Raw genomic sequence first — 27,788 nt, forward strand, 5'->3', positions numbered from 1 at the left:
CTGATCACACTGCTCCCCAGGAATGAGGGCTGTACTACAACATAAGGAGGAGCAATACACCCTGGGTAACATCTTCTGCAGATATGGTCCAGGAGTGGCTGGAAGGGCAGCACCATCAGCTGAATAACTGCAACCAGCAGGGCAGGTAGGAGGGTGAAGGAAAGGGACCTTACATGATCGGTCTATGCTGGCTACCTTCAAAGGGAACCCCTCACTAATTGACAGGAGACTGTTGGCCAGAGAAGAAATAGCTACACCAGCTTTCAGTACCTGGACTCCAGAAGACACATGAGGTTCCAAAAAAGACCCTCTGCAAGAACAGGGAAGACAAGAGACCTCTTAAGATTTAAGCCCGTCAGTTTTGAGGGTTGGTGGTGTGACGCAGTTCCCATGAGAACAGGGGTCTGCACTCACCCCAGAGGAGCCCTCCAAGTCCTACCTGCCCATAAGGTCCAGCTGGCAGAGGAAATGCTCTCTTGGTGATGCTGGAGTTGGCCTTCAGGATCTTAGATCCCCACCTGGCTCGTGCACAACTTTTTCGGTGCATGAGTGTAAGACATAAGCAGGCTATTACTAATATTTAAAGAATTACAACCTTTATGTACAAGAATAGATTTACTGCCATTTGCTTGAACAAATATTCTAAATCAAAACACTACTTACATACCTGGGGTCTGCTTTGGCAATTTTGCAATTGTTCAGTGCCATTGGGACACTGTCTGAAGACAAATAGCTACACAGGAAGACACAGGTCCAGGAAAACAAGGTATTGTATTTGAAACTCATCAACTGCCGTGGCATTTGAGGCAGGATTTCACAGACCACAGTCCATATGGCTTGCTTGTCTTTGCCCTGCAGCTGACCCCTCTGTGGGAAACACCCGTGGGTGACACAGGGGTCCAGGTATGCCCAGGATTCCTGCACAGCCCTCTGCGCTTGGACCAAGCACAACCTGCCCAACCTGGCCTCAGGGGCAGCTCAGCACAGAGGATTTGTTCATCAGCCACTGCCACCGACAGAGGCAGGAAAAAGAATGATGATTTTAACAAGCAAAGGTGTCCTTCAAAGAACAACTTCAATTTAGAAACACCAATGTTCTCAGTATTTCTGACTAAAATTACATTGGAATTTTCTATTTCTGGATTTCCAGAATGCTTTTTTTGGGTTTGGCCCATTTCTTTCACTGAAATTGGAAGTAATAGTCCCCAAGAGAATAATGAAGCACCAGGAGTGTCCTTACTGACAAGTGTCCCCCTCTTCCTCTGATTTTATATGAACAGAAATATTCCTCCTCAGCTCCCTCTACTTTCTAGCTCTGATAGAGACATCAGAGCCTTGGAAGTTTACAATGTTTTTTTAAAAAATCCAGTGTCTGCAAATCTAAGCAAATGCTTGATCCTGAGCTTTCACATGAAGAAGACCAGTTACACTGAAACTTAGCCAATCTGGTTTCTGTATTTTCTATCCTAGTGCTCTGAAAACAAGGCATACTCAGTTGGCACTTGGAAAAGCTTGAACAATGGCACTTGGCACTTGCAGCACACCCGGTCCTCACAGACAGGGCAAGATTGCAGAAATAAAGATGAGGGCTATAAACCAAACCAGCATCAAACTGCAGAACCAGAGCAGGGCTGAGCTCTTGCCAAGGGCAACTGGGTGCAGTTTGAGCAGTTTCCCCAGGGAATGGGAACACCTGCACACCCCTCCAAAAGAACCAGCCCAAAAGGGACAGGGCTGTGTGACAAAGCAGTGGCATTCCCAAGGCTTTCACACCTACCCAATACCTGGGAAAAGGTGATGTGGTGGCACCTGGCTGTGCTCACAGATACACACTGCCTACCACTGTGGTCTTCTGAAATCCAGCATCCTCTTTCCTTCTTCACCTCCTCAAGCTTGTCTCACACCAAAAGAAGAATCTGTCTTGTTCTCCCTCTCTCTCTCACTTATTAATTATATTAAAAGATCAACAAATTCTTAATATCATTTTACAGTCTATTTTCCCTCTTATTTACCCCAATTTCTCACTTCTTTCAATCATTTTTTTGAAGCTTTTCTTCTCCTGCCTCCCACTCGCTGCTGGTTGTGTTTTACTGACCCATATTTATTTTACTGGTTCCTGCAACTCTGTAACCTGCTATAAGATCTGGGGGTGTCTGGTTTTTTCCTTGGAGGAAATACAGAGTCAAGCTTACTGCTTTCCTTTGACATTTTTTTCCAAACCTGTATCTCTCCCCCCGCAGTCTCCCTTTATCCTCTTATCTGAGAGCAGGGGAAGGATTTGCCTGTGTTGCCTGTGGGAAGATTTGCCTTCCTGCTGGTAGCAGCTCAGGCACAGCTGGCAGGGAGCTCCCGCAGTGCCCTTGCACTGCAATGCTCTAAGCTGCCGTGGGTTTTTACCAGGTAGATGTGGCCACGGCAAAACCACACACACTTTCATGTTCTCTCTCTGCTCAAGGCAACAGTAAGAACAGTGCTTGCTGTGACAGCAGTGCAGTGCAGCACGCAAGAGCTTACCTCAAAACACCCAACATTTCTACTGTGCGTGAAGGCAGCAAGCTGCAGACTGGGAGAAAATCTCTGCAGTGCCTGCTCACAGTCGGAGCAGGCACTTTTTGGGAGAGTGCTGCAATTTCTTGTCATCATCTCTACCCAGTGTACCAGGTGCCAAGTGTTCAGCACAGCTCAGGATGTACTGAATGGCTGGGACCTTCACACTATTCTCTGCATTTCCTATTTGAATCCAGGCACAGGAAATGAGATGGGGCAAGGGAAAGGGATTGTGTGTGTGTGTGTGTGTGTGACTCATGGAAGGGAGAGGGTAGAGTGAGTGAGTGACCAAAGGGGTGGGCTGGCACATTTCCTGGTGAGCCCTGCTCTGGCTCTGGCTAAGCTCCACCAGCAGCATGTCCCAGCCCCTGTGGCACTCCCTGCAAACACAGCCAGTGCCGGACAGGACACCTGGGTTAGGATGCTGCCTTCATGGGACCAGACTCATGCCACACCACTCCTCAGAGAGCTTCCAGGCTTCTGAGCTTTTTCTGGCTGCCCTTGCCTTTAATCACAATTATGAACTGTCACTGCTCGTTTCATCTTACTGATGCCTTTAGGTTTGAATATTCACAAGGGCCAAGGAAGCTCCAGACAGAGAGAAGATGTACAGCGTCCTTGCTGGCACCTCCTACACCAGCAGGAGTCAGGGACAGGATGGCAATGGCTCACCGCCCTGGAAGGGCACAAGAGGCTCTTGAGCTGATCCTCTGTGGAGCAGAGGATCTTGCCAAGTGGCTCATGAATCATATGCATGGCTTCAGCTGAGCTCAGTCAGAACGTTTAGAAGGACTGACAGAATGTATTTAAAAACTCTGTGAGATGCACACAGGCATGTCCAGATAAATGGTTTCCATTGTTAATTACCCACACTGTAGCACACTTTAATTCAGACCATGAGTTTGTCTAGCTGCAGCTTTCAGTTATTTCAGTTCACTGTTGCCCACAGACATTCTCTTATTATGATTCCCACTGCATTAAAAGCACCTCTAGTGTCTCATTATAAAGTAGAACTCAAGATTTTAAACCATTTTTAAAACTTTTTTTTCAATTTGCCTTCCAAATAGATATCAATCTGGACACAGTATCTCAAGACTCACTTGATGTCTTATGTTTGTTTTCTACTGTTATGAGATCTGAGAGAATTTTTTTATACAGTAAGGAAGCTAATTTTTGAAAAATGCCTTTTTATTAAGGAAGAATATTGTGTGGCACTAATTCAAATGTCTTACAGAAGTACCTACAACAGAAATTACTTTCTTCTGAAAACTTTTATAACCTAAAAAAAATTAAATTTGATTAATGAGAGGTGTTCTACACAAACTAGATCAAAATGTGTCTCAGTACCATGTTTTTCATGTTTTTACTTGGAACTAATATCATGCTTACCATTAGAAAACCCAACAACTTTATAGATTTCTCCTGGTCCTTTCTCAAGCCTTTGTTTATAAACTTCTGTAAAAAATCTTACAGCTATTTTTTCTTCATCTGTATATCACTCAATTTGTCTTGAATATAAATGTCTACAATGAAAAAAACCTTTTTTTTCAAAAACTTTTATATTTCATCTCCATTGCTACACTCCAGGCAATGAAAATGGAAGCATTTATAATGCTGAATGATTTAATGCAATTCTTCTAAGTGCCGTACACATGAATCAGCTCATTACCTCAGCACAGCTATGTAAGGTGCAGCCAAATGTAAATCTGCCTCCTTGCTATCGTTCCAAACCGCCAGAATTGATAGCAACCTATCCTGGAGCTCTGAAATGAAATTTCCAGATTATATTTTCAGTTCAAATAAATGAAAGAGTTCTCTCTTTCAGAACACTGGGACAGTACTCAACAAGCCCGCAGTGCCCAAGCTCTCCTGCAAAAGGCAGTGGAGAAATCCATGGAATACAGGAGGTGTGCTGTACCCCCAGGATATCAGGCTGTGATGAGTAGCTGTAGTAATTTTACAAACATGTCTGAAGGCCAAGCGCCTATTATTGTGAGATATCTTCAGAGATTCCCTGGATGATTTACCTGGAAGTTTGGAGAATAAACTCACTGGTAGGGGTAGATACTTATGGGGGTGGAACCAGAGAGTTATTAAAAGAAATTAAATATGGAGCATATTTTGCTGGGTAAGCCACACTGCACCAAATATAAACCAGTTAACAATGTGACAAAATTACCAATGCTTTTATGAAATAGTTTTAGCTGTTTAATTATTCATCACTAATGTTACATTGCAGCATATTTATATAATATTTAAAACAAGACCCAAGCTTGCTATTTATTCATGAGAAGATATCCTGCAGACTGAAAGAGTTCATTGGCCCAGAATAAAATTATTAACAAGTCAAAAGTAATTTTATCTTAGCCAGCTCTTGCCTTGTTCCCAAGCAGTGCAGAGAAACACTCTCCATTTTTTTACTTCTAAGCCTAAAACACTGCAGAGAATCTCAGGTGACTCCCAAAATCTATATTGTAACCTGCTGTCCTCAAAATCTTCCAGGGCAGCTCCTTAATCCATAAGGGTTTCTCTGTTTATTTGGGAAAAGCAACCCAATAGCAGGCAGTGCCGTGAGAGCCATGGCTGGGTGAGCCAGGCATGGAGAGCTCAGGTGGTGACTCTGCTGAGGGGGGAATATTGAGCAGGTCTGCAGGCTCTCCAAGGGACTCTGTGTAAATCTGCCACACAGTGCTGGGTCCCCAGCCTCAATCTAAGGGCAATTCTCAGAGAAAGAAAATACAGCATTCCTCCTAATCCTCCCGATACACGGGAAGATGATTTTCCTACTGGGACCATGGTTCCTTTATCTGCTCTTGAAGCAGCTGCCACGATGGAACAACCAGGTACATCTGCCAAAGTTTAGAGAGCTTCAATGAAGCAGGAAGGCTGGATTTTTGGTTTTTCTTCCAGGGGTGGGCCAACTGCAGAAAACAATTGCTTTTTTCCTAAGAAAAGCAAGCAAGCCAAGAAGAAGAAATGGTGAGATCTCTTCAAATAAATACAGCCAGTTGTTGTCCAGCACTCTGTCCACACAACCAATAGCAAGAACAACTAATCATTCCTTCAATTTGTTCATTCCTTTTCATTCCTTTCATCCCAATCATTCCTTTTCTATCTGTTAGCAGCTTAAAGCAGCCCTGCAAAGAGGAAGTACTCTCTTGTATAAGAGCTGGCAAAGCTGGCGCATGGTGTGCTATTTGACCAGGGGTTTTGCAAGCAGCAGGGGTGCCGGGCAGTGGCTGGCAGAGCTGGTGCAGAGGGCAGTGAGATGTACAGCAGTGATGCTGGGGACTCCCAGTTCCCAGTGCGTCTCCTCAGTGTGTGAATACAGCAATCCTGAACTCAGCAAAATAAACCGATACTGAGACACGCTCCATATAACAGCTGGATTTGGACAGCCGAAAAGGAGGGATTGAGATTCGAATCCACAAGGCAAAACCTAAGAAGTGTTCCTTTACATTAGGGGCTGTGTCTTTTAAATGCCTCACAGATATTTCCCAGGAAAATTATCTAAGGACATGATCACCATTTCTCAATATTTGCAAAGAACATTTTGCCATTGGTGTCACACTTATAAATTCCACGGGACTCAGAGAAAAGATGCAGAAAGCTCCACAGAACTGACATTTAAGGTTTAGATTGAGCAGTGCAGAGTTCTCAGCTCCGGGATGTTAACGCTGTCTGTGTGACACACAGAAGCAGCATCACTTAGTAAAACCAAACCTCATCACTTGCATTCCTTTCAGACAAACCTGATCTCTCTGAAAGATAACTTGCCTAGCAAATGTCTCTGACCATCAGAAAGGAGTTGGGAGACCACGCTAGCATGACTCAGACTTGACAACTTTGCAGTTACTCCTCAGTTTGGATTCAGCATGAACTAAGTTGGTCTCACTTGCAAAAAAGAATTTCCTTGCCTAGAAACATGTCTTGCAGGTGAAGCATGAGGAAGGTACCTGAACAGATATAGTTTTATTTCTATTGTTATGATGGCCATAGACATTGTGTTTAGATATTCTGTCCCAAAGCATTTCCAGTCTAAAGGCAAGATTACACAGAACAGGTGATGGAACTACACGAGGCCAACTGAGAACTTCAACAAGAAAGCAAATATTTGCTTATTGCTGATAACTGAGACTGTGAGTAAAGGACACTCTCAAAGCTTGTAATTTAGAGCATGTGTTACCAGTTCCATGTAAGTACTCTCTGAGGAGAAAACCTACTTTGGCTTATGAAAGGAAAAAAAGTAAGAAACACCTTACTTCTAGTTAAAATAGAGTTCTGCAGTGCTCTGAGTCCTACACCCCTTAAGCAAGGACATGTGAATGTTAAACTGAATATGAATTTCATGTGCCTACAGGAACTTCCTTGTGCCCGACGTAGAAAAGGCAGGTGACCATTGCTACTGAGTCATTTGGTCTTTCCCTGGCCTCCAGTCAGCTGTGTCCTGGGGAGTCTGGAGTGGACACAAAATGCAAATTGGCAATATGGGGTACAAGTACAGTACATCAGTTCAGATGCCAAAACTGGTGATACTGTTACAGCTTGTGATTTTTTCTTTTCAACAGCAGAGCTGAGAGTGGTATAACAAACTCTCAGATGATCCCTAGGGAAATTAGTTAGTCCAGTTCCCCAGGATTCTTTTTATAAAAAGTCATCCTCAGTGCCTACACACTAATAATAGTTATCTGTAACACCAACAGGGAGATATTTTTTAATACATGTTTTTTGTTGACTGTGCTGTAATTTCTAGAACAGTTTATTTCACAATGAAAGTAAAAACACAAGCTGCAGTTTTATTAATACTTTCATTCATGAAAACAAACCATCTATGCATCACTCTTGGCTCTAAGTTAAAATTAAGGTCTCAGTATCCCAAGCAGAGCAACAACTGGACAGTCAGAAAACAGATAAAGTCACAAAAAAATGCCAGTAATTCCAGAGTCTCACGCAGAGTGCCATCTTAGGATAGCAAGCACCACTGGACTTTGTCCAGCATGTCTGTACCTCTTGCACTGAGGAGCCCAGCACTGCACACTGCTCCAGGTGTGGCCTCCCCAGTGCTGAGCTGAGGGGAAGAATCTCCTCCCTTGATGTGCTGGCAGCACTTTGCCTGATGCAGCCCAGTACCTGTCTTTGCAGCGAGGGCACGGTGCTGGCTTACGGCCAGCCTGCTGTCCACCAGGATCCCCAGGCCCTTTGTTACCAATCCCCTTTCCCTCTGGGTGGTCCCCAACATGTACTGCTGTGTGGGGCTGCTCCTCACCAGGAATGCAGGACTATGCATTTCTTCTTACTGAGGCCCACAGTGTTCCTGAGCCTGTTTCCCCAGCCTGCTGAGGCTGTTCAGGGCGGCAGCACAACTGTCCAGCCACAACGTGCCCAAAGTTTGTGTCATCAGCAAACTCACTGCAGGTGCACTCTGCTTCGCCCTCCAGGCCACGAATATAGAAGCCTGACAGGACTGGACCCAGTGTAGACCCCCAGGGCACAGTGCTAGTTACTGGACTCTGTGCCACAGACCACCATGCTCAGGGCATGGCCATTGAGACAGTTTTCAGTCAGCCTCACTGTCTGCTCATCCAGCTTCTTACAGAACAGTTTGTCTATGAGAAGCTAATGAGAATCATTATCCAAGACTCTCTTAACCTTGTCTGAGATTACTTTTGTGTGTACCTTTGTGAAATGAAACCTTTAGTCACAAGATTGTTTAAAATGCACATTCACAATTTACTTATTCCCCATCCTCACCATTATGGAAGTTGAAGCACAGTGTGTAAATTGAGCTTAGAAGGTTAAATAGTTCTGGCTTCTTTACAAGCTATTATTAACTTCATTATTTATAAGTCTCTTTGTTGTAATGTTCTTCAGCTGAAGGTTATTGAACTGTAACTTCCTATCACAGCATCTCTAATTAGGCTAGCTTTTCCCAACACGTTACGAAGTGCGGTGAAGAACGAGCTCTCTGATCTGCTTCTCCTGTTTTGCACTGCGCTCCTACAAGTGACTGAGCTCAGGGGTCTCAGGCCTATAAATACCTTTTTGAATCAGGACAGAATGTTTGATATTATTTTATAAGTTCCACCCTTTTTTCTCTGATGACAAAGGCTGCTGTCTAACAAAAAAGAGAAGATTTGTCTTCAGAGAGAAATGGTTGACATTTCTGTTTTCACCAAGAAAAAAATAGAGAGGTCTGGTGTGTTGACCATCGGGCTTTCAGCTGAACCTCTCTGAATGTCTTTTGGTTGTTCAGCTCTCACTGTTTAAAGCTTTTGCTGTAATATATCCCTGACTGGTTTACTTCTCTGATGTCTTAGCTGCTTTCTTTGAGTCACTTCTTTGAGATAGTTGCTATTTGTTTAGAGAGGTGAAAAGTCCACTTAAAGGTAGGATATGCCTAAAATGCCTTGAGGATCCTCTGTGCCTCTGGCTATTTTTATGTCTTGGAGACGACTTTTGTGGTGGTCTTGAAAGAGCCTGGTGCCTGGGAGCTCCTGCTATGATTCTGTCTCAGCAGATTTTGCCTTTAGAGGAGACTTTTCACCATTACATCTAAATCTCTCATTGAAATCTCTCATTCTGAAAATTTTGAAATAAAAAGTTTATCATTGTCTTGTTACTTTACATGGAAGAACCTGACTGCCTTCACATGTTTGTTTTTTTCACATACTTGAAGTGTCCCTTTCCTGAAATTTCCAGAAGGAGCTATTATATACGTTACTGGATTGGTGGATTTCATTTAATAAGCAAATAAAAACTAAAAAATTGACTAACTATATATCTTTCTTGGGTAAGTGAAATCTGGATCTGATTCTGTTCACTCTACTGACAATTGTGCAGCACCTGAAATGCACAATACTACTTTCAAAAGAGAGTAACACTCAAGATGAATCAAGGTGACCTTCAGTAAGAACAAGTATCTACAGTACAGCGGAGCATGAGCCTTCCCACTCTTGCTAAACCACCAGGGATTGCCACTGTCATCCAGAACACCTGGAGCAGCTAAAAAAGTTAACAACATGTATGATTGAATTTTCTGCTCTATTTTAAAAGAGAAAGGCAGGTACCTAAAATAATTTCCTCACCCACCTGGTAATTACTTCTAACTTTTAAGGTCCCACACTTACATCTTGTTTGAGGTTGTTTACACCTCTGCAGGACATAACTGGGCGTAACACTGGGTCCATTCAGATGCATTAAAGGATCAGGGTATGGAAAATTGCTCCCCAGAATGGCTTTCTTCATGATTGGCTTCTCTGCCTTTCCCTGAAGCAGTAACAGGACAGATAGATGGCACATAGAGCTTTTGTTTTCTGTGCTAACAGCAGCTCAAGGAAAAGGCCACTGTTTGCTAGCCAGATCACCTATGACAGCCCTGACATGGAACCATAACAAGCAATGCCAGCCAGAAAGCCTGGAAAAGGTGCACACTGAGTATGGCGTGTCTTTGAAATAGTATTTACTATTCATTTGTTCCTTAGTCAGGAGGGATGCAAATCCTTTTTCTGCTTGTTAGGAGACTGCAAAGCCAGACCAAAGAGCTATCCCTGGGCACAAATTTTAATTTAGATACTGGGAATAGAGCTCAGGATGATTACCATGAATTTGAATTCACATAAGCTCTCTTGTCTCCACACCTGTTACCTGCAGAGCTGCCTTGGCTTGCTAAGCCACAAAGGGAGTGCAGGCAGGGAGTCTGCAGCCACGGTCCCAGACCCTACAGGTGATTCCAGGTGGGCAGATGCCTACTCCTTGCCTTGCCAGAAGTGATCCTTCACCAGTCCCCTGTGCAAGAGAGCCACCTTTGTCTCAAACAAAATAACCATTTCCAGCCTGTCCACAGACATTCCGTGTGGAACAAAGATTATTTGCAGGAGCTCTGTGCTTTTAGAATCTAAGGGCACAGAAGAATGCTGGATAATTTATTCTGATCTTCTCTGTATTGCAAGAATTTCCCCTTTGTAACTTGGTCTGCAACTGATGTTTTTCTTTTGACTGAAGTAAAATCTGGTTAGCTGAGGGCTAAACCAAAGGGCACTGAGCTTTTAACTGAAAATGTCTAAAAGCACAGAATCCACTAATTTTCTTCCTAGCCTGTCCCAGTAATTAATCAATTTGGTAGTAAATACTGGCTTATAGTTTCCCATATGTATTTATAAGGATCCAGCTTTTATCCATGCATCTTCCCCCTGCTTATTTAAAGGTCTTTTAGATGATACAGTTCTTCTCCCCTCACAAAAAACTTACGTGCTGCATAATCCACTCACCTTCCTTCCAATAATTTAAATCAACTGAAATGTTCAAGTTTCTTATTGTATGGCATTTTCCCCAGGTGTCTAAGATTTACAGGTCTTTAGTCTTCTCCCAGTTTTCCAAAACACCATGAAAAACATGAATGTGAGAACCAACTGCAGAATTCTAGTGTCAGTCTCATCAATACTGCATACAGGCACAAAAAATCTTCCAGCTTCCTACTAATACTCCCCAGTTTAGCTATTCAAGGATGGCATTAAGCCTTCTGACTTTATGCTGCAATAGGAATTTATGGTTGCTTGTACACTAAATACTAGTCAGTGCCTCATTTTAGGAACCAGAGTCCCTGCTTTTACATGAGCAGGCCTGCATTTGTCTTTATTGCAAAATTTTACATTTGACTGTGAAAATGTTCTCCTTCTAATGGTTCCCATTTACCAAGAAATCCAGACTTCTCTCAAATGCTTTTTCTATCCTCATTATTATCCTGCTTCACCCAAAAAACATTATTAGCCTATTGTTATGAGTCCTTATTTATGTTAGACCATTCCTAAACTCTCATAATTCTAAAAGCAATAATTCAGCTCTCACTTAAACCTGTGAGAGCTGAACTATTGTTTTTAGAATTATGAGAGTTTAGGAATGGTCTAACATAATAATACATCTGAGTTTTCAACAGTAGAATATCCCTTGTAGTTAGAATTCAGGATACCAGAGCCCTGATGGTTAATTACAGTAAAAGGCATGTGTTTTAGAAATGATATCTTAAAAAGCATTATTAGGACGACACAGTGTGAACTAGTACCCAGTACTACCATCTTCAAATTTTAAATCAGAAAAAGGCTTTAAAATAAAGATCTGATAATAAATCATACATCAGTCAACATACCAAATATTTTATTCTTTTTTTCCTGGCTGCTCCTGAAAGAGTCTGATTCCAAATCAAACTCCTCAGCTGAGATGTAACCCGAGCAGACCTTGCAAGCAAAGGGTGGGTTTAACTGTACACAGGGTGCCCAGTGAGGTGTAGGGGGCTCTATGGAGTAGCTGGATCCATTTTCCATCACCTTGCATTTTACTTTCAAGGTGATATAACAGCAAATGCCTCCGGTCTGGGGATGATCTCCCTCTTTTCTGCTTGTGGCAGTAGGGCACAAGCCATCCAGCCCCTGGGTGACAGCACATGGGAAGAGCTGCTTCAGGAGGGCTCAGCCTTCAGCTCAGAGGCAGCATTTCATGAGGTGAGGTACTGTCTTAGCAGCTGAAGTTCACAACCACATTTAATGACCACGGGGCTGGGAAATAAGCCCAAACATTTCGTGTCAAGCTTGGACTTGGGTAAAACTAGAGAGGGCATGAATTCCTCAACCCCTCCCCACCCCCAACTCCTCAGATTGCATTTCAGCACATATGTGAAGAAAATGTGAATGTCCTCCTCTACCATTTTTCAGATGAGCTCTTCCTGGCCTACATACAATTAATCCTAGGGAAGTGAACTGCTTGCACAAAAAAGGGACTAAACCCTTAGGAAATTTGATGAACTAAAGAATAAACAAAATATCTGTAAGACTTGATTTTCAAGGGCATGAATCATCCCCAGCTTACGCTTGAGAATACTAAGCAGGTCTGAAAATTGGGACAATCGCTCTGTTTCTGCTGTTAAGTTGCTGCCTCAGCTTCGCTGGCCTTTACATCACCCTATGGCATCAAAATACTTTAGATGTGGTTTTTACACTTGCACACTGAGACTTCATTCAAATTGTTAAAGTACCTTTAGGGAAAATTGGTTTGTTAGCTCTAAACTTAACCTCAAAACATTAAACAAAAAGAAAGGCTGTTTTTTTATCCCCAGAGTAGCTAGTTTGTCATCTGGTTAGACATGTCAGAAAACAAATCTGGTGGGTAAGATTTTCTGCTGGTGTGAACTGGCTAAGCTGGGCTAGCAGGCAGAGTTTGGCCCAACCTTGTCTCACTTTTAAGTGACATAACCCTTTCTGTGCTCTATCCAGCCAGCCCTCCACATCATATGTACTGAACACAATGCCTGCGTATCTGCTGGAGTGATTTTTCCTGTCACCTTTCCCGAGGAGACAAGAATGCAAAACATGCTGTACCCCAAGAAAAGCTGCACTTACCCGATCCTCCTCTTCTCTGACATCGGGCATGGTGCTGATGCAGAGGCTGACAGCAGTGATGGCAACAAAAGAGATTGAAATACAAGCAAAGATCTTTCCTGGGATCCCTGAGTGGGGGTTCTCCACCATATCCCTGAGCTTTCGCATGCACAGACTCAGTCGGCTGCTGTCCTGGAAGGCACTTTGCGTAGCTTCATTAAACACCATCTCCCTCTCAAACAGCCTGGCCTCAGCTGCCTCTTCCTCTTTCTGTCGCAGTCTCTTTTTACAGCACCACTCCAGGTGGTCCTCTTCTATACCCCAGTACACAAGCTCCTCCTGGAACGAAAGAGCACACATCTCCCTGAGAAGCCTCAGCTTCCCAGCTGTCAGGAATGTCATGATTGTTCTGAAGGCACTAGGATTACGGTCAAAAAAAAATTCATTGCAGCTAACATCATAATCATCGCAGATGTCCATGATCTCATCATAATTATTGCAGGATTTTAGCTTCCCAAGCCTGGTCAAGGGGCAGTTCTCCAAGGTGGTCCAGGGAATTTTGTACTTAATACCACCTACGTTGATGATCACAAACCTGGACCGGTCATCCAAGCGGGCTAAGCAGCACAAGTCTTCTCCAGGATGCAGAAGTTTGGCCTTTTTGTAGAAGAATCCTTTCTTGGTTTGCACTTCACAGAGGTTTTCCAAGTTGTTGAAGGAGCGGGAGCTGAAGTCAGGATCTGCATTCCCAGTGAGCAATGCCATTTCGTGGTACATCTGTTGAGTCCATAGGGAGGTTGAGGCTACTCAAACAAAAGCATCTGGAGCTTGACCAGAAAGTCTATCTGTAAAACAGAATTTTAAAATTACAAGAGAAGTGGGGCACCCTTAAATTATAACAATCCTATCCTCTCCCTCCCGAGAAACTCTTCTCTATGGCATTCCTTCTTCCCCCATTATTTTAGGACTATCTTTGCTTGATAGCTGCTTGAGGAAAGAACTTACACTACAATCAAGTCAGAAGCCACTTCTAGAGTGTAGAGTAGAGTGTAATTTCTTAGTTAGTGGTTGAATGGAAACAAAACCAGTGTATCATAATTTTTAGAAATTTCTAGAGGTTCAAGCTATATCCTGGACATCAATGCATACTAGAAGAGAAATCTTATCATGTGCATAAATGGCAATTTACAGTTTAGCAACCTAATTAAAAAACTTAGTTGCAAATGTTTTTTTTTTATTATTTTGGCCCATCTACATTATGTTCCTATTGCAAAAAGCCTACAGGGTGAGGATAAAATGGATACTTACAGTACAGTCAGAAATGTCATGGCAAAAACGTGGGTAATTCCCAACCTAACTTCAGCAAGCCTAGCAACAGCAATGAATATGAGGGAGCTGAGGGCATGCTGGGTCTGAGCTGAAACCAGAGCTTGCCTGGGAGCCTGAAACTGCTGGAAGCTCTGCTATGGGCTTGGCTGCAGTTGTGGACAGGGTTCCAAGCAGCCTGTCAGCAGCTCTGAAACAGGAGATCAAACTCAGAATGAAGCCGAGCTAGAAGTGACTCGGTTGCTGCTCTTACTTCTGGATAGTGCAGAACACAACTGGACACATTTAGAAGGAATTATGTATGATTCCAGGATTTAATTTGTGCCTCTTGCTTACCCCTGCTTTACCACACCACAATCCACATTGCTTCCTTACTTTCTCTAAAGCCATCACATGCATTCTTCCAAGCTGTCTCTCTAAAGCAATACTGGGATGTCTTGAAATGCTACCGTGTAATCACATTTGTGAATCACCCAAAATTTCCTGAATTGCTCAAATATGAAGTAGGAAATAAGAAGTCTGTGTAGGATGACTGGGTCTCCACACAAAGACCTGGGCTGAGTATGGATGTAGTGATGGGGAACAATTTTAAGCAGAGGATGGAGAAACTGAGAAAGAACTGACTAGTGAAGGAAAAACTGATATTTTTGATGACAGAATGGTAATTGTGAGGCAGTAAATTCATAATTTATAAGCAACAATTCCCTCTGAATCTCATGCCTCAGCTGGGAGAGAAGAACAAACAAAAGGGTGCTAGGAAAAACTGGAGAGCACTCACATTCAAACACATTCCCAGAGGAGCAACTTCTTTTATCCTTAATCAGCTCACCAACTTAGCTCATTAGACTTAGTCAAAATGATCTCTGACAGAGACTGGTGAATACTTTCAGTCACAGCCCTGAATCACCCTCTAAACATTCTTACCAACCACTCTCCAACAAAAACACTGCAGTAACAGTGGTATTTTTGCTTCAACATTTCTATGAGGATTCAGTCCCTGAATTTCAGAACAACACTTAGATATTTGTAAAGAGCCAGAGAATGGTTACTTTGTGTGCAAAAAGCAACAGTCATCCAAATATAGTTTTTCAGCACTGTGAAAATTTCAGAAGAGCTAATGATGCCAAAATCTCTACAATTTCACTTCGGGGTAGAGAAATAATAGTTTAAACATTCGTTTCTACAGGGCAACATGAGTAACAGAGAAGAGCTCCTTCATCTGGCTAAGGGCCAGGAAAGGGCAACACATACTCTCAGGAATGGGTGCTTTTACAGCACAGGCTAGAGTGCAGCCGGGATTGCAAATACCATTACTGTCACAGCGAGAGCGCACTGTCAGCACAGCACATGCTTTAAGGATTTGGTCTCTTGTTGCTTTCTCTTGGTAAGATAAAATATTCACAGTCAGTACTGAGGGCTCTGCACTTTTGTTTTCATGCCTCACTTGTTCCACAAGTCAACATACTAAAAGGAGTTTACATTGTTTTGACATCAAGGCCAGGATTTATTTTTTTCCTCTCCCCCGTGTAGCAGGTTGTTGCATAAAGAGGCTACATAGATTTCACAGAACTGCTTTGAATCTAATCTTACATGCACCTCTTTCTCCTTCTAAGCAGCAGCTAACTCAATGTGAAAATCTGTAAGCATGTTGTTTGCTACAAAATCTATGAATTACAGAGGGTTAGTCTTTTATTTTGTGGATATAAAATGATGTTGCTTAAATCTAAAGCTTAAGAATGCTTTTTTTTTTTTTTTTTTTTTTTAATCATAGGTGGATAAATAGAAAGTGAGAGAGAAGTAATTACAAATTAAAGTTGTCTATGATTTAACAGGTTGATTCTGGACAGTGCAGGCAGCACCAGATGCTGGAGTTCAGTAACTAAAATGAATTTTCTGACATCACAGTTCAATGTCCCAGAATCCATAATAGCCGGCAGCATATGTTTTGGATATCTCATATTTAATCTCAGATTAAAAGATAAACATGCGAAGACAGTTGTATTTATTATTCTTCTTGACACTTCCACCTTGTGATCTGACTGCCCAAGACCAGGCTCAGATGTCAGAGAACAGCTTGTGGTGCCATTTTAACTGTCCTATAGAAAACCAAAATGCTGTGGGCTCCCAATTTGGCATCCATCCTGAGAAGTAAAACTAGCCTGGAAGGTCTGCTTCTGATCTTATGTGCATGGAATGTATCATGACTATCACTAAATATTAAAGGGTGTTTCAAAATTATGTAGGTCTTAAAATACTCTCTGTATGCCAGGGTTATCTAATGTATGCACATGCCTGCAGTAAAGCATCCCATTGAAGATTAATATTAAAAGCCAATACTTCCAGAAATGATACTACATTGTCATCCAGTTGGCATTTCTACTATTTAATCTGACACATGGGTGTATGAAAGACTATTAAAACACAGTCTGGAATAAGTTGCCCATCATAGGGATGAAGGATAGAATTTGACTCTATATTTGTTGTTTATAATTTTGAAGTGCTGTGGGAGAAATGCTGCATGATTATTTCAGTTTGAGGATCATATACAGGGTGGGTCATCCTTTTTTATTTTTGAAGTATATTCCAACAATTTTTATTCACTAAGAAGTACTTTCCTTGGCCATCTGTGTATGCACATGTATATGTCTACACACACATTTAAGTTCAGCCACATTTTGTCAGCAGCAAACAGCTGAGATCTTCACAATACAGGTATTTCTTATCAAAGATTTTAAAGACTTAATAAATGTCAGAAGCACACAACTGCCTCACATTCTTCTTTTTGCTGAATTATTTCCTCAGTGGAGAAAGGGCTATTTCCCTGTTTACTGCCTCTTCACTTTGCCTGTTCCCAGAACTTCTCTTCACACCAGCATTCCTCATTGTCCCATTCTATCAGTATCACTGCATCTAAGTCATATGTGATTCTGCATGAGGTTCCTCTGGTCTCAAGTTACCTTGGATAAGAATGAAAAATGGGGCAAAATCATCCCTACCAAGAGGCTGAGCAGCATGGCAAGGAGAACTTGAAAACAGTGATGGAAGGGAGGTAGTGGTGGAGCAAAGACTGCAGGGTGCCGTGGTAGGAGAGACCTTGTGAGGAAGGGCAGCCACATAAAGCCTGCGCTCATAAGTGAGGGTACAGGAAAGTGTCATGGGCAGAGCACTCACACCTATTCTGAGAAACCAGCCTGAGCAGGTGGCTCTGAAGGGGCTGCAGGCAAAAGCAGGTGGCTGGGGGCAGAGGAGGGGTTGGGGGTTGAAACGGGGAGAATTTAGAGGTCTTTGTGCAGTTGCACAGAGGAAAACTGTTACTCTGAGGGTGGTCAAACACTGAAAGAGAATGCTGAGAGATGGTGGAAGCTCTGTCTTTGAGGATATTGAAAACCCATCTGGACACAGTCCCAAGTAACCTGTTCTAGCTGATGCCACTTTGAGAAGTGGTAGATAAATCAGATGAACTCTGGAGGTCCCTTTCTACTTAAACTACTCTGTGATTTTGGGAACAGTCTCTTTTTAACTGCTGCTGTAAAATTACAAAGTATTGAAAGCTTACGTTTGGGCTACAATAGCAAGAGGAAGCTGTGAGACCTTTTAGTAATTAATGTTTTAAGATTTCCTTTGTGAAATGAAACACATTTTGACAGAGAACAGGTAATTGTGTCATAATTTAAAGCCACAAACATAAAACATATATTAGGGTGACCACGAGATGTTTTCTCTCAGCTCCAATGCGAGTTGAGTCAGTGAATCTGTTCCGCAGTGCTCAGCCATTTCTAGTCAGGGATGTGCTGAAACCTGGCATTGCTGCCTGGGACCAAAGCAGTTCCCACTTCTTACTGTGACATGATTTATAAATCACAGCACACACAATCACTTTTACACAGGCATTTGACCTTCCATTTGGTGATGTTACAGCTAATAGTGTGGACGAAGAGGCTTAGGAGATCCATGTTACTCCTGTACTTATTTACAATCCAGTAGAACTTGGACTCCCAATAATAAATCCTTGCCAGTCACTGTGGAAACATGGAGAGGAGAGCACCTGCCCATGAGGCTTACAAAATGCAAAACAGATGGGGTGTGAGAAATACACATATTTAAAAACAAAATGAAATAAACCCCAACAAAACAAAACTGAAAAGGAGACTGGGAGGATATGGTAAAACAGATGCAGCTAAGCCTGGAAGACAGATCCTAGGGGATCTGGGAAATTAGCTTCTGAGTTTGTCCACACCAAACATGATTATGGCTCCCTACATACTCATTATTACAGAATCATAGAATCATTTATGTTGGAAAAGACCCTTAGGGGATCCCTGAGTCCAACCATTACCCTGACACTGCCAAGTCCACCACTAAACCATGTCCCAGAGTGCCACATCTACAGACTTTTAAATACCTCCAGGAATGGTGACTCACACTTCCCTGGGCAGCCTGTTTCAATGCTTGACCACTTTATTGGTGAAGAAATGCTTTCTAATATCCAATCTAAACCTGCCCTGGCACAACCTGGGATGTTTCCCCCTGTCCTGTCTCTTGGTACTTGGGAGAAGAGACTGAACCGCACCTCGCTACAGCCTCCTTTCAGGGGAACTGTAACTTGGGCACAGTCAAATTGTACATATTTCTGTATTTACTGCCAGTAAACTTTAATATCCCTAACCTCCTAAGCCCCTGCTTAGGGAAGGCAATAGCTCAAGAAGTTGAAAAGGTACTAGAATTTTGAGCAGCCCTTCATTTTGTCTGTTTCTTCATGAGAGTAACAGGAAGCAGTGACACCACCTTACCCATCTAACAGAGAAAAAAGGGCTTCTTTTATAGGTATGGAGCACAACAGCCAAGATAGTCTTCTCCAGAGAGTGTTTTGGGGGCCTTGAGGAGGATGCTGCATTGGTCAGTCCAAGAAGCCCAGGAGACTAATGCTGTAATGAAGGCTGCAAAATTCAGCATGTGAAGCTGGACATTGTTTCATACACTGAATGTACATTTTCCTTAATATTTTCATTATTTCACTGGAGGAAAAAAAGTAATAATTTTCTTCTCTGAACATCCCTCACCACATTTAGGCCACACTACATAATTAGCTGAAACAATTCAATTTGTTAAATGAAAAAATTAACTTGACTCAACATTAATTATTCTGACATACACCCATAGCTATTTGTCTCCATTAGACAGATTATGAGTTATCTTGTGTCATTGCACTTACCAGAGTTCTATAGTGAAAGTAATAACAATGTGACATCTTTATGAAATCAGGAATTTGGTTGAACTACCTATGTGAAACTATGGGATCCTTACCTATATCTTCATAGCTAAATCCTGTCTTATTCTGCACATCCACAAGATTTCTGTGCCCACTTTTCTTTGTACTCTAAATAGCACCAAACTATTATTTCTATGAAGCTATTTGCACACTTCAGTTGCACAGCAGACAAAGACAGATGTGCTAGATAAAATACAGACAGAGGAAGAACTGCTTATTTCTGCATTCTACCCAGAATTACAAAATTCTCTTCAGGCTAGCAAGATTAAAGATTTCACAAAGGACTTAAAACATGTATTTCACTTAAAAAGAACTATAAATAAAAAACAAGCAGAGACTGCAAAGATTAGGCAGAAAAGTTTTTCCCCACAGAATTATTACTACTTACAATAAAATAGAGCATCATGTTTAAACCATGCTTTATTTATTTAGGTGACTTAACCTTCAGTTGGTTACCAGAAAAACAGGTTTGTAAAATGTGCTTTCACCCTCAGTTCATATTTCCTGAACAACTGAACAGACTCCAAATATGCACCAAGAGGATGAAAGGGAAGGGACTTCAGAGCAGAGCTGTACCTCCCAGACTCTGGGAAGATTAGATTGGACATGGAGATTTGTTTGATCCAATTCCTGTTAATTGCAACCTTGGATTAAGTATACAGTGTCAAAAGCCTAAAATTAAAATGCGTTTTGTCTGCTCTTGCTTGGTCAGAGACTGAGCCCTGTGAGCACAGTATCTTTGACCCTTACTGGCAGCCACTAGATAGTGAAATTTTTATTCATCCATTAATCACACACAAGTTTATTTTAGGACCTTTACTGATGAATCCTGTTAGTATCCCATTTAATCAGCCAGTCAGATAAGGTACTACGAGTTAGTTGCCAATCTGAAATATTTCTTTTCCTGTTCTTAGTTTGTTGTATTTCAGAATAAAAAAATAATTAAAATCCAGTTTTTAAAGTATCTGCTCCAGTCATGATTACATACCCAGAACTGGCCTAAGATACACCATGAATGGCACTATTAAATGCAGAAGTGACAGACTGTGTAGTATTTTAAAACAGCATTGTTTATCCCTCTCATCCAGGGAATTAAACAAATTGTCTCATTTCTGTTGCCAAAATTCAGGAAGCACAAAAAACCAAACAAGTTTTGGTGTCTTTGAAAATCACAGAATTACCAGTCAAGTGTTCCAGTTGGTCTGCAGATCACTGCAGGGGGGAAAAAGCAGTTTTTAATTCAAGCTCTGCTCCTAACACTGATCTTTTCTTTCTGATCCATTCTACAGGTTTTTGCAATTCTATACTTAGCAGCTTCCCACCCACATGATTAATATGCTTGATTTCATACAGAATTTACCAACTAGATTTCTCACTAGAAATAAGGAGGTTTGGCTGTGTGACGCCACTCTTAGCCCAGTTTCACATTCAGAAGGTCATAAAGATTTGTGGGGCATTTTTCCTAATAACTGAACCTGTCCTTGTGTCTCTTTCAGCGCCATTCACAGGTTTGTACAAATAGTTGTTAGACACATATGACTGAATGTGAAAGAATGAGAGGAAACAGCCTCAAATTGTGCCAGGAGAAGTTCAGACTGGATATCAGGAAAAATTTCTTCCGGGAAGACTTATGAAGGATTGGAAAGGCTGCTGAGAGAAGTGGTTGAGTCAGCATCCCTGGAGATCCTGCAGACACTGCACCTAGGGATGTGGTTCAGTGCTGACCTTGGCAATGCCAGGCTAATGGTTCAACTCAGGGATCCTAAGGGTCTTCTCCAGCCTAAATGATTCTATGAATAAATGCTCTTGTTAACTGCTCACAGATTTCAGATGCAGATTTGGCCTTTTAAATTTCCACATGGAATCCTTTGCAGAGAAAACAAATTGTACACAGATGCATCTTGCTTCTCTTGTTAGATTGAATTAGAGAGCACTGGATTTTATGTGTTTTCGTTGTTTTTTTGCAGATGACATTCTTGTTCTCATGTGTGTTTCGTAAGTCAATTGTGCATTGACCTCAAAAATATTCCCATCTCTACTTAAACACAATTCTGTCTCTAAATTTAACATGATTGTGGTTAATTATTAACATCATTGCATACAATACTTTGTAAATTGAGATTCATTAAGATTGTATATTTAATCCATGGTTGGAGTTAACAGGAACTGGATCAAACAAAACTCCACATGCAATAGAATTATCTCAGAGAGACACTGGTTAAAGGATAGTTCCTGGCCTAAAGTCTGTCCACTTTAGCTCATCACTCTCTTTGCGCACATCTGGTGTCCCCAGAGCTTGCTCTGCCTTGTTTGTCCCAATATCCCTATCCACACTCACAGTGACACACTTATTTTGCAGAAGATTAATATGGCTGTGGTTCCAGAGCCCTTGAATGAGGTGACTTCTAAACAGAGGGTGTTCATAACTCTGTGGCATGATGCCCTTACTGAGCAGTGGGAATACTGACACAGTGCTAATAACTGCTGCTTAGTGCGGCAAGAATTACCTGCCCTATCTGCTGCGGACAGAATTCAGGAATCCTGTCCTCCAGATGTGTTTTTAAGTGAGGTGGTGTTCCAGATCTGGCTCTGTACACAACTTGCATTTGCACAAGGAACAACCACCACTGCCTGGAACGGGGCGTTCCCAGAGCCCTTTACTTCTATTCTGGGCAGTCTTTACCCAGGGACATCTGCATTTTGCAGCTTTCAGTTGCGGTGAACTGGAAATACTGCAGCAGCTTGAAGTAAATAAAAAAATTAAAATTTGTGCTCAAATAAGCAGGAAAACTAATACTATGACTAACAAAGAACCCCTCATGTATTTATATAGATTTAACACAAAACTCTGTTTCAAAATGTCAATTTCATTACACCTTCTGTCCTGAATTCCTCCTAGAAAAATGTGGTAGCAACTGATTCTTTTGTTTCCTGAAAAGGTGGGAGACAGTTTATATTTTTCCCCCTCAAACAGGTAGAGAGGTCTTTTGCAGTTTGGGTTTACAGATGCATTTCCACATTCTTACCCTGCTATTGAAGAGGATGAAAATGACCTGTATTAGTCTAAGGCATTTCTGTAATCTCTCTCACCTGCAACCCACTTTCCCCTCCACTGAACTGCCATTTCTGTGGAGAAATTCAGTAGAGAAACACTTGAATTCACGAAACACACTCACTCACTTAAAAGATCATCTGATAATGTTACCAGTTTTAATTTTCATAAAAAGCCAAAATGATAAGAAAACTTTGCACTTTCTCTAATGCAATTATTTCAGTCAGCACACAGACTGAGGATGATAGCATTTTTAAGACCTTGTTCTCTAGAAAATTTCAATGGACTTGTGTATACAATGCAGTGGGAATTAATGGATTCCATTGTGAAGATGATGGCTTTAAAATTAGGTAAAATATGACTGATCCAGTTATATGCAATATCTTCAGCAATCATTGAATCCTTCATAAATCACCTTTCCTTTCAAAAACACTGGAACAGATACAAGAGAAAGGCTGGCAGGCTAATTATTCATGTATGCTATAGCTGAAAACATTTCACTGATATCTTGGTGGAGAACCCTGGTAAATCAGATGTCATGCAGAAGCACTGATGCAACATTTCCAGAGAACTGCTATAATGCCACATGTGTGAGAAGCCAAATTCTCTGACCAGCTCCCCAGACTAGAGGTTTTTGACCCAATAGGTATATACATACCACTGAATAAGGTGAGCTCTTGGGGCAGTGAAAGCAGGCAATAATATCAACACTATGACAACAATCCTTTAAAGGTTGCTTTAGACCTTTAAATACCTTTAAAGGATGCTCAGGGTGGCTATTTATTCACTAATTGTTTTTGCACTTGGGCTAGCAAATGAACAATTCCTTTTCTCCATGAGAAAGCACTCCTCTGTCCAGAATTCCATCAGTCTCTGCCAGATTGCTCACCACCTTTCTGCCTGCAATACTGACAAATACACAGAAACACTGGGATAAAATACCACTAAGGAATTAATTTCACAGCATCACCACTACTGATAAGAATTTGTTTCTGAGCAATCATTTTCATGCAGCAAAAGGACATGTTGTTACTCATAAGGCATACATTATTCCGCAAGTGAGACAAACAATAAATCACTGCCAGATCCCAGAATCTATGGCACACTTCAAAGCTGCTGGTTTCTTCCTCTGTGTTATCATGTTTTAAATCTTATTACCATCAGAAAGATTATGAGGAACTTCCAGTTACTTCAGTTCACTGCCAGCTGGCCTTCCCCTTCCATGAGTAAGACTTCGTGAGCTGCACAGTCTGTGGTGCTCACGCTTAATCCTCAGGAGGTAATATACCTGAGGGCCTTGCTCAGGAGGTGTTCAAGGCTTCACTCTAGGCCTCCTTCATGGTCGCCTCATGGGTTTTAACTTCCCCCTGCAGGTTCCCACTGCAGCGCTCTGTCAGAGAGGCCAGTTGTGGGGTACCATGCAGACACACAAAGAGGCTTTACATCAGCAGAAGCAGTAAGATTGCACAGATCAATTCACCCCAAATCTGAGTCCCACAGGGATCCGTGCGGAGCTGCCGCTCCCAGCGCGTGTCGCCATGGCTTTGCTCAGAACCAGGCCTACAAAGGGCAGCGGGCCTGGCAATTCCATTGCCCGTGGAAAACAGCAAGGTGACCAAGATGGTGAACTGGGCCAGCAGAGTTGAGGAAGTTTCTTCTTCTTTCAACTTTACCTGAGTGGTCAGTTCATAGTGCAGCTAACAGGATATCCATGCCTATTTCACTTTGAGCAACAGAAAGCTGCTCTCACTTTCTTGTGTTGCCAGAAGATCTGATGGGCTCTCAAAGAAGCTGGAGACTGGCAAGTGAAGGAATAATTGTGCACCTCTTTTCCTTTCCAACTATGCTCCCTGACTGCCAAAGGAGGCTCCCTGGAAAGTTCTCTGCAGATGAATACGCTGGTCTAACTCATGAGGTTGGGTGTGCTAGGGCACTGCAGTACTGGCATAGTCAGGGGAAAAAAGATGGATGTTCAGCTAAATAAGAAAGTACTATAAAACTCCATTCTGTGATCTAAGAAAAAAGCTGGGCTCCAGCTCTTTTGTAAGCCGGTACTTTGGTAAATATAAGGTTATCTACTACATTGAAGAATCTGGAGCATGGTCTCTACAGGAACTCTCCACAGTGACAGCAGCGAACAGAAGAAATTCTCAGGCACAAGGCTTATATCATCAGCAGTTCTGTAAATTTGTATCATGCAAGACAGCAAAACACCCCAGATTTATCTACCTCAATTTTATTTATCCTAGGGCATTTGTTCCAAACAAAACTTCATTATTCTATTACTGGGTTTTTTGCTAACAACCAACCTTTATTGTTAGCATAAAAGATACACTGAAGAAATAAGCAACAAAACAATTTTCTTTCTGTCTCCTCCTGAAAATTTTTAATTAAAAGACATCTCATAAAATATGAATTCATATCCAATTTGCTTGCTCATCAAGTAAAAAGCAAGCACAGATATCTAAAGCACAGCATCTAAAAATCTGAATAAAGATTGGCAAGCATGCAGCTAACAGCTACTTAATGAAGATGCTCAAAAAAAAAATGCATGTAATCTGATTTGTACTGCATAATTCTTTTTGTATTATTTATTTTACACTTTAAATGACCTTGTTTTATTTTATTTAATGCATTCAGTCTCAGGAGCTCACAGATACAGAATAATTTATTTTAAACTCTGATTAAGCAGCTGCTCTCCAGTTCAATCAGTCCCCTTCCCAACAGCAATATTTTATTTGGCTGGTGAAAACTTCTATACCCTGACAGCAACTTGAAATCCCATTTGGCCTCAGAAACCTTGTCCTGAAGTGTATAATCATACTCCACGAAGTCTAGCTTCAACTGAATCAACAGGAATTGAATGGGCTGTGGAATTGGGCTCTAGAGAGGTCTGTCCTCAGGCTTTTGAGGAGCTGGAGCGGAGGGTACCCCTGTGAAGACTTGATGGGCAGAACTGGAAAGATCCTACCAGTGCTATACAGTAAACCCCATTCACAAGATATGTTTCTGTGTCTCTGTCATCATTACAGAAATGTTTTTGTGTTAAGGATAGCTTCATGATCTGAAAGGGAAACAAAGTGTGAAATAAATAAAGAGACATGAGCAAACACAGGTGGATTTAAAGAAAGAGAGTGGGAGAGAGAAAGCACTTAGCTAAACCTCTTGTGGTCAGCTAAGAAATGTAAATGGCACTGTTTTGAGATAAAATGTGATCATAAATGAGAATAATGTGGTGGTTTTATGTTTACAACTACTAAATAAAAAAAAACCCACATGTAATTTACAGTGTGAAGGCAGAGGAGAAGAATAAAAGGATAGAGATCAACATAGTGAAAGCAGTTACTTCATTATTTTAGAGCCTAATTCAAGCACATGCTGAATTCCTGCACTCTTAATGTAAGTCAGCAAGTGCCAAGCAGCTTGTAAAAAGCTCTCAGAATCAGGATCCCAGTCTGCTATATCACCTAAGAAAACCATTACCAAGTACATACATAACTGGTACTAAGCCCATGCTTAGTTATATATAAACACTCCCCTAGAAAATGCTGTATTTTCCCCCATTCATATGTGTATCTATACAGATATCCATATATTCCCCTCAACAGGCAGGGAAATGACAGGTATGAGATCTGCAACATGACATGCCTGTGGCACAGCTCCAGTCCACAGGAGCACAAGGCCAGGAAGCACCAAGGAGGGTCAAATCAGCCATCAGCTCCCACTGGCTTCCAGTGGAAATGAGCAGCTTGAATCTGGTGCCTGCATAGAGGCACCCAGGGCAATTTGAGACACCTTGGCATATCTGAGGACAGCACATGTGGCACAACAGCAACAGCTGGATGGCAAGAATGATGTGCTAGTACATCTGAATGAGCCATTTTGGGCAACCAGAACTACCCTAGGTAAACAGGTCCTTTGAGAATCTTTGCACACAGAGCCTCTTGGGGTTTATTTTTAATCTCTTGGCAGTGACAAAAGATCCTCCATATTCATAACTTTTTACAGTATGGCACTCTTACATCAAAAGTGAGTGCTGCAGACCAACTGATCTCTCCATGCAGATGAGATACTCACTGAAACAGCAGAAGTGCTATTTTAAAAAATAGTGGATTTCTACCATGCTTTGGTGCATGTAAACCTGAAAATTTCTGTAATTAAAGCTAAACATTATCCTAGATGAAGTTTCCATAAGATTCACATTAGGCTGCTATATTTATTACTAAATAAATATAGCTGTTTTACCCAAGATAAACACATTCAGCAATTTGCTGAATCTGTAATCAGAGCATAACTCCTCAGTGCTCAAGTTCAATGTGATCACTGCAGATACTGGTTTTGCAAGTACTCAGCCTATGCATGTGAATTTCCAGTGTCTGTAGCTTGATCAGGTGTTTGCTCATATAAAGGTACTTGTGATGGGGACCAGCTGGAAATAAGTCTGTGTTTAGTTATAATGTGTGTACAAACGTGTGTACAGGTTGAAAAACAGTGCAAATTATTCCTTATTTTTGGAAATACCGTGGTCATACAATGTCATTATGGAAAATCTGGTGGGCCTCACCCTTCCACATGCTCACACCCAAGAGCCAAATAGAAAAAGAGAAGCCAGTGAAAGGGTTAATGTCAAGTGGTGCTACCTCTTCTGCTGCTGGATAAATGCTGTTTTCTAAAAATAGCAAATAGCCTTCCTGATCCTGGACTGGTAAAGTAGAAGGGTTTCAAACTAAAATGCATCCTTTATGAATCACAGTAAAAAAGTCCCAGTTTCCTCCAAACTGTAGAAATTCTACTACTCACTGTATTTATACAAAACCAAAGCCCAGCTATGAAAAATAAATTAAACCTAACCACCTAAATATCCTTTTCATGTGTTAGAATCTCATGCTTTCTCCTGCTTCTGTTTTATGCATAATCTGCATTCCCACTGACTTGACAAAGTTGGGAATTTGTTGCAATGACAGAAAAAGCAAAGCCACTTAATTCACCAGTCTTTGAGAGTAAAGCAAGCACTTTTCATAATGTATGTACAGCCATCATGTGAGCACTCACTGTGTTGGAATGCCTGGATATTGTGTGTTTGTCAGACTGTCATAAAGATTTATAAATACACAGCTACAAACTGCAGATGAAATCTTGCAGAACAGACAGGCTACACACGCCTAAATTAAGGAGGTGTTTTAATTCTCGATACAGAAAGATGCAGATTGTCTTTCTGCATGTAAAC

At 41.6% G+C, this 27,788-nt stretch overlaps 1 protein-coding gene across 6 annotated transcripts in view; it reads right to left on the reverse strand.

The window, feature by feature from the left end:
• KCNG2 (potassium voltage-gated channel modifier subfamily G member 2) overlaps window positions 1–27,788 on the reverse strand; it is a 55,490-nt gene that overhangs the window by 10,842 nt on the left and 16,860 nt on the right. For 5 of the 6 annotated variants that reach the window (XM_064705146.1, XM_064705145.1, XM_064705147.1 and 2 more), the window contains exon 2: window positions 12,936–13,759. In XM_064705146.1, the coding sequence (XP_064561216.1) occupies window positions 12,936–13,691 (756 nt within the window). In that variant the 5' untranslated portion in view covers window positions 13,692–13,759. Of the gene's footprint in view, window positions 1–12,935; window positions 13,760–20,690; window positions 20,710–27,788 lie in introns of those variants that run through there. The other variant, XM_064705150.1, reaches the window with a different exon arrangement.

This window comes from Zonotrichia leucophrys, chromosome 2, assembly GCF_028769735.1.
Source record: "Zonotrichia leucophrys gambelii isolate GWCS_2022_RI chromosome 2, RI_Zleu_2.0, whole genome shotgun sequence".
Classification (NCBI taxonomy): Eukaryota; Metazoa; Chordata; class Aves; order Passeriformes; family Passerellidae; genus Zonotrichia; species Zonotrichia leucophrys.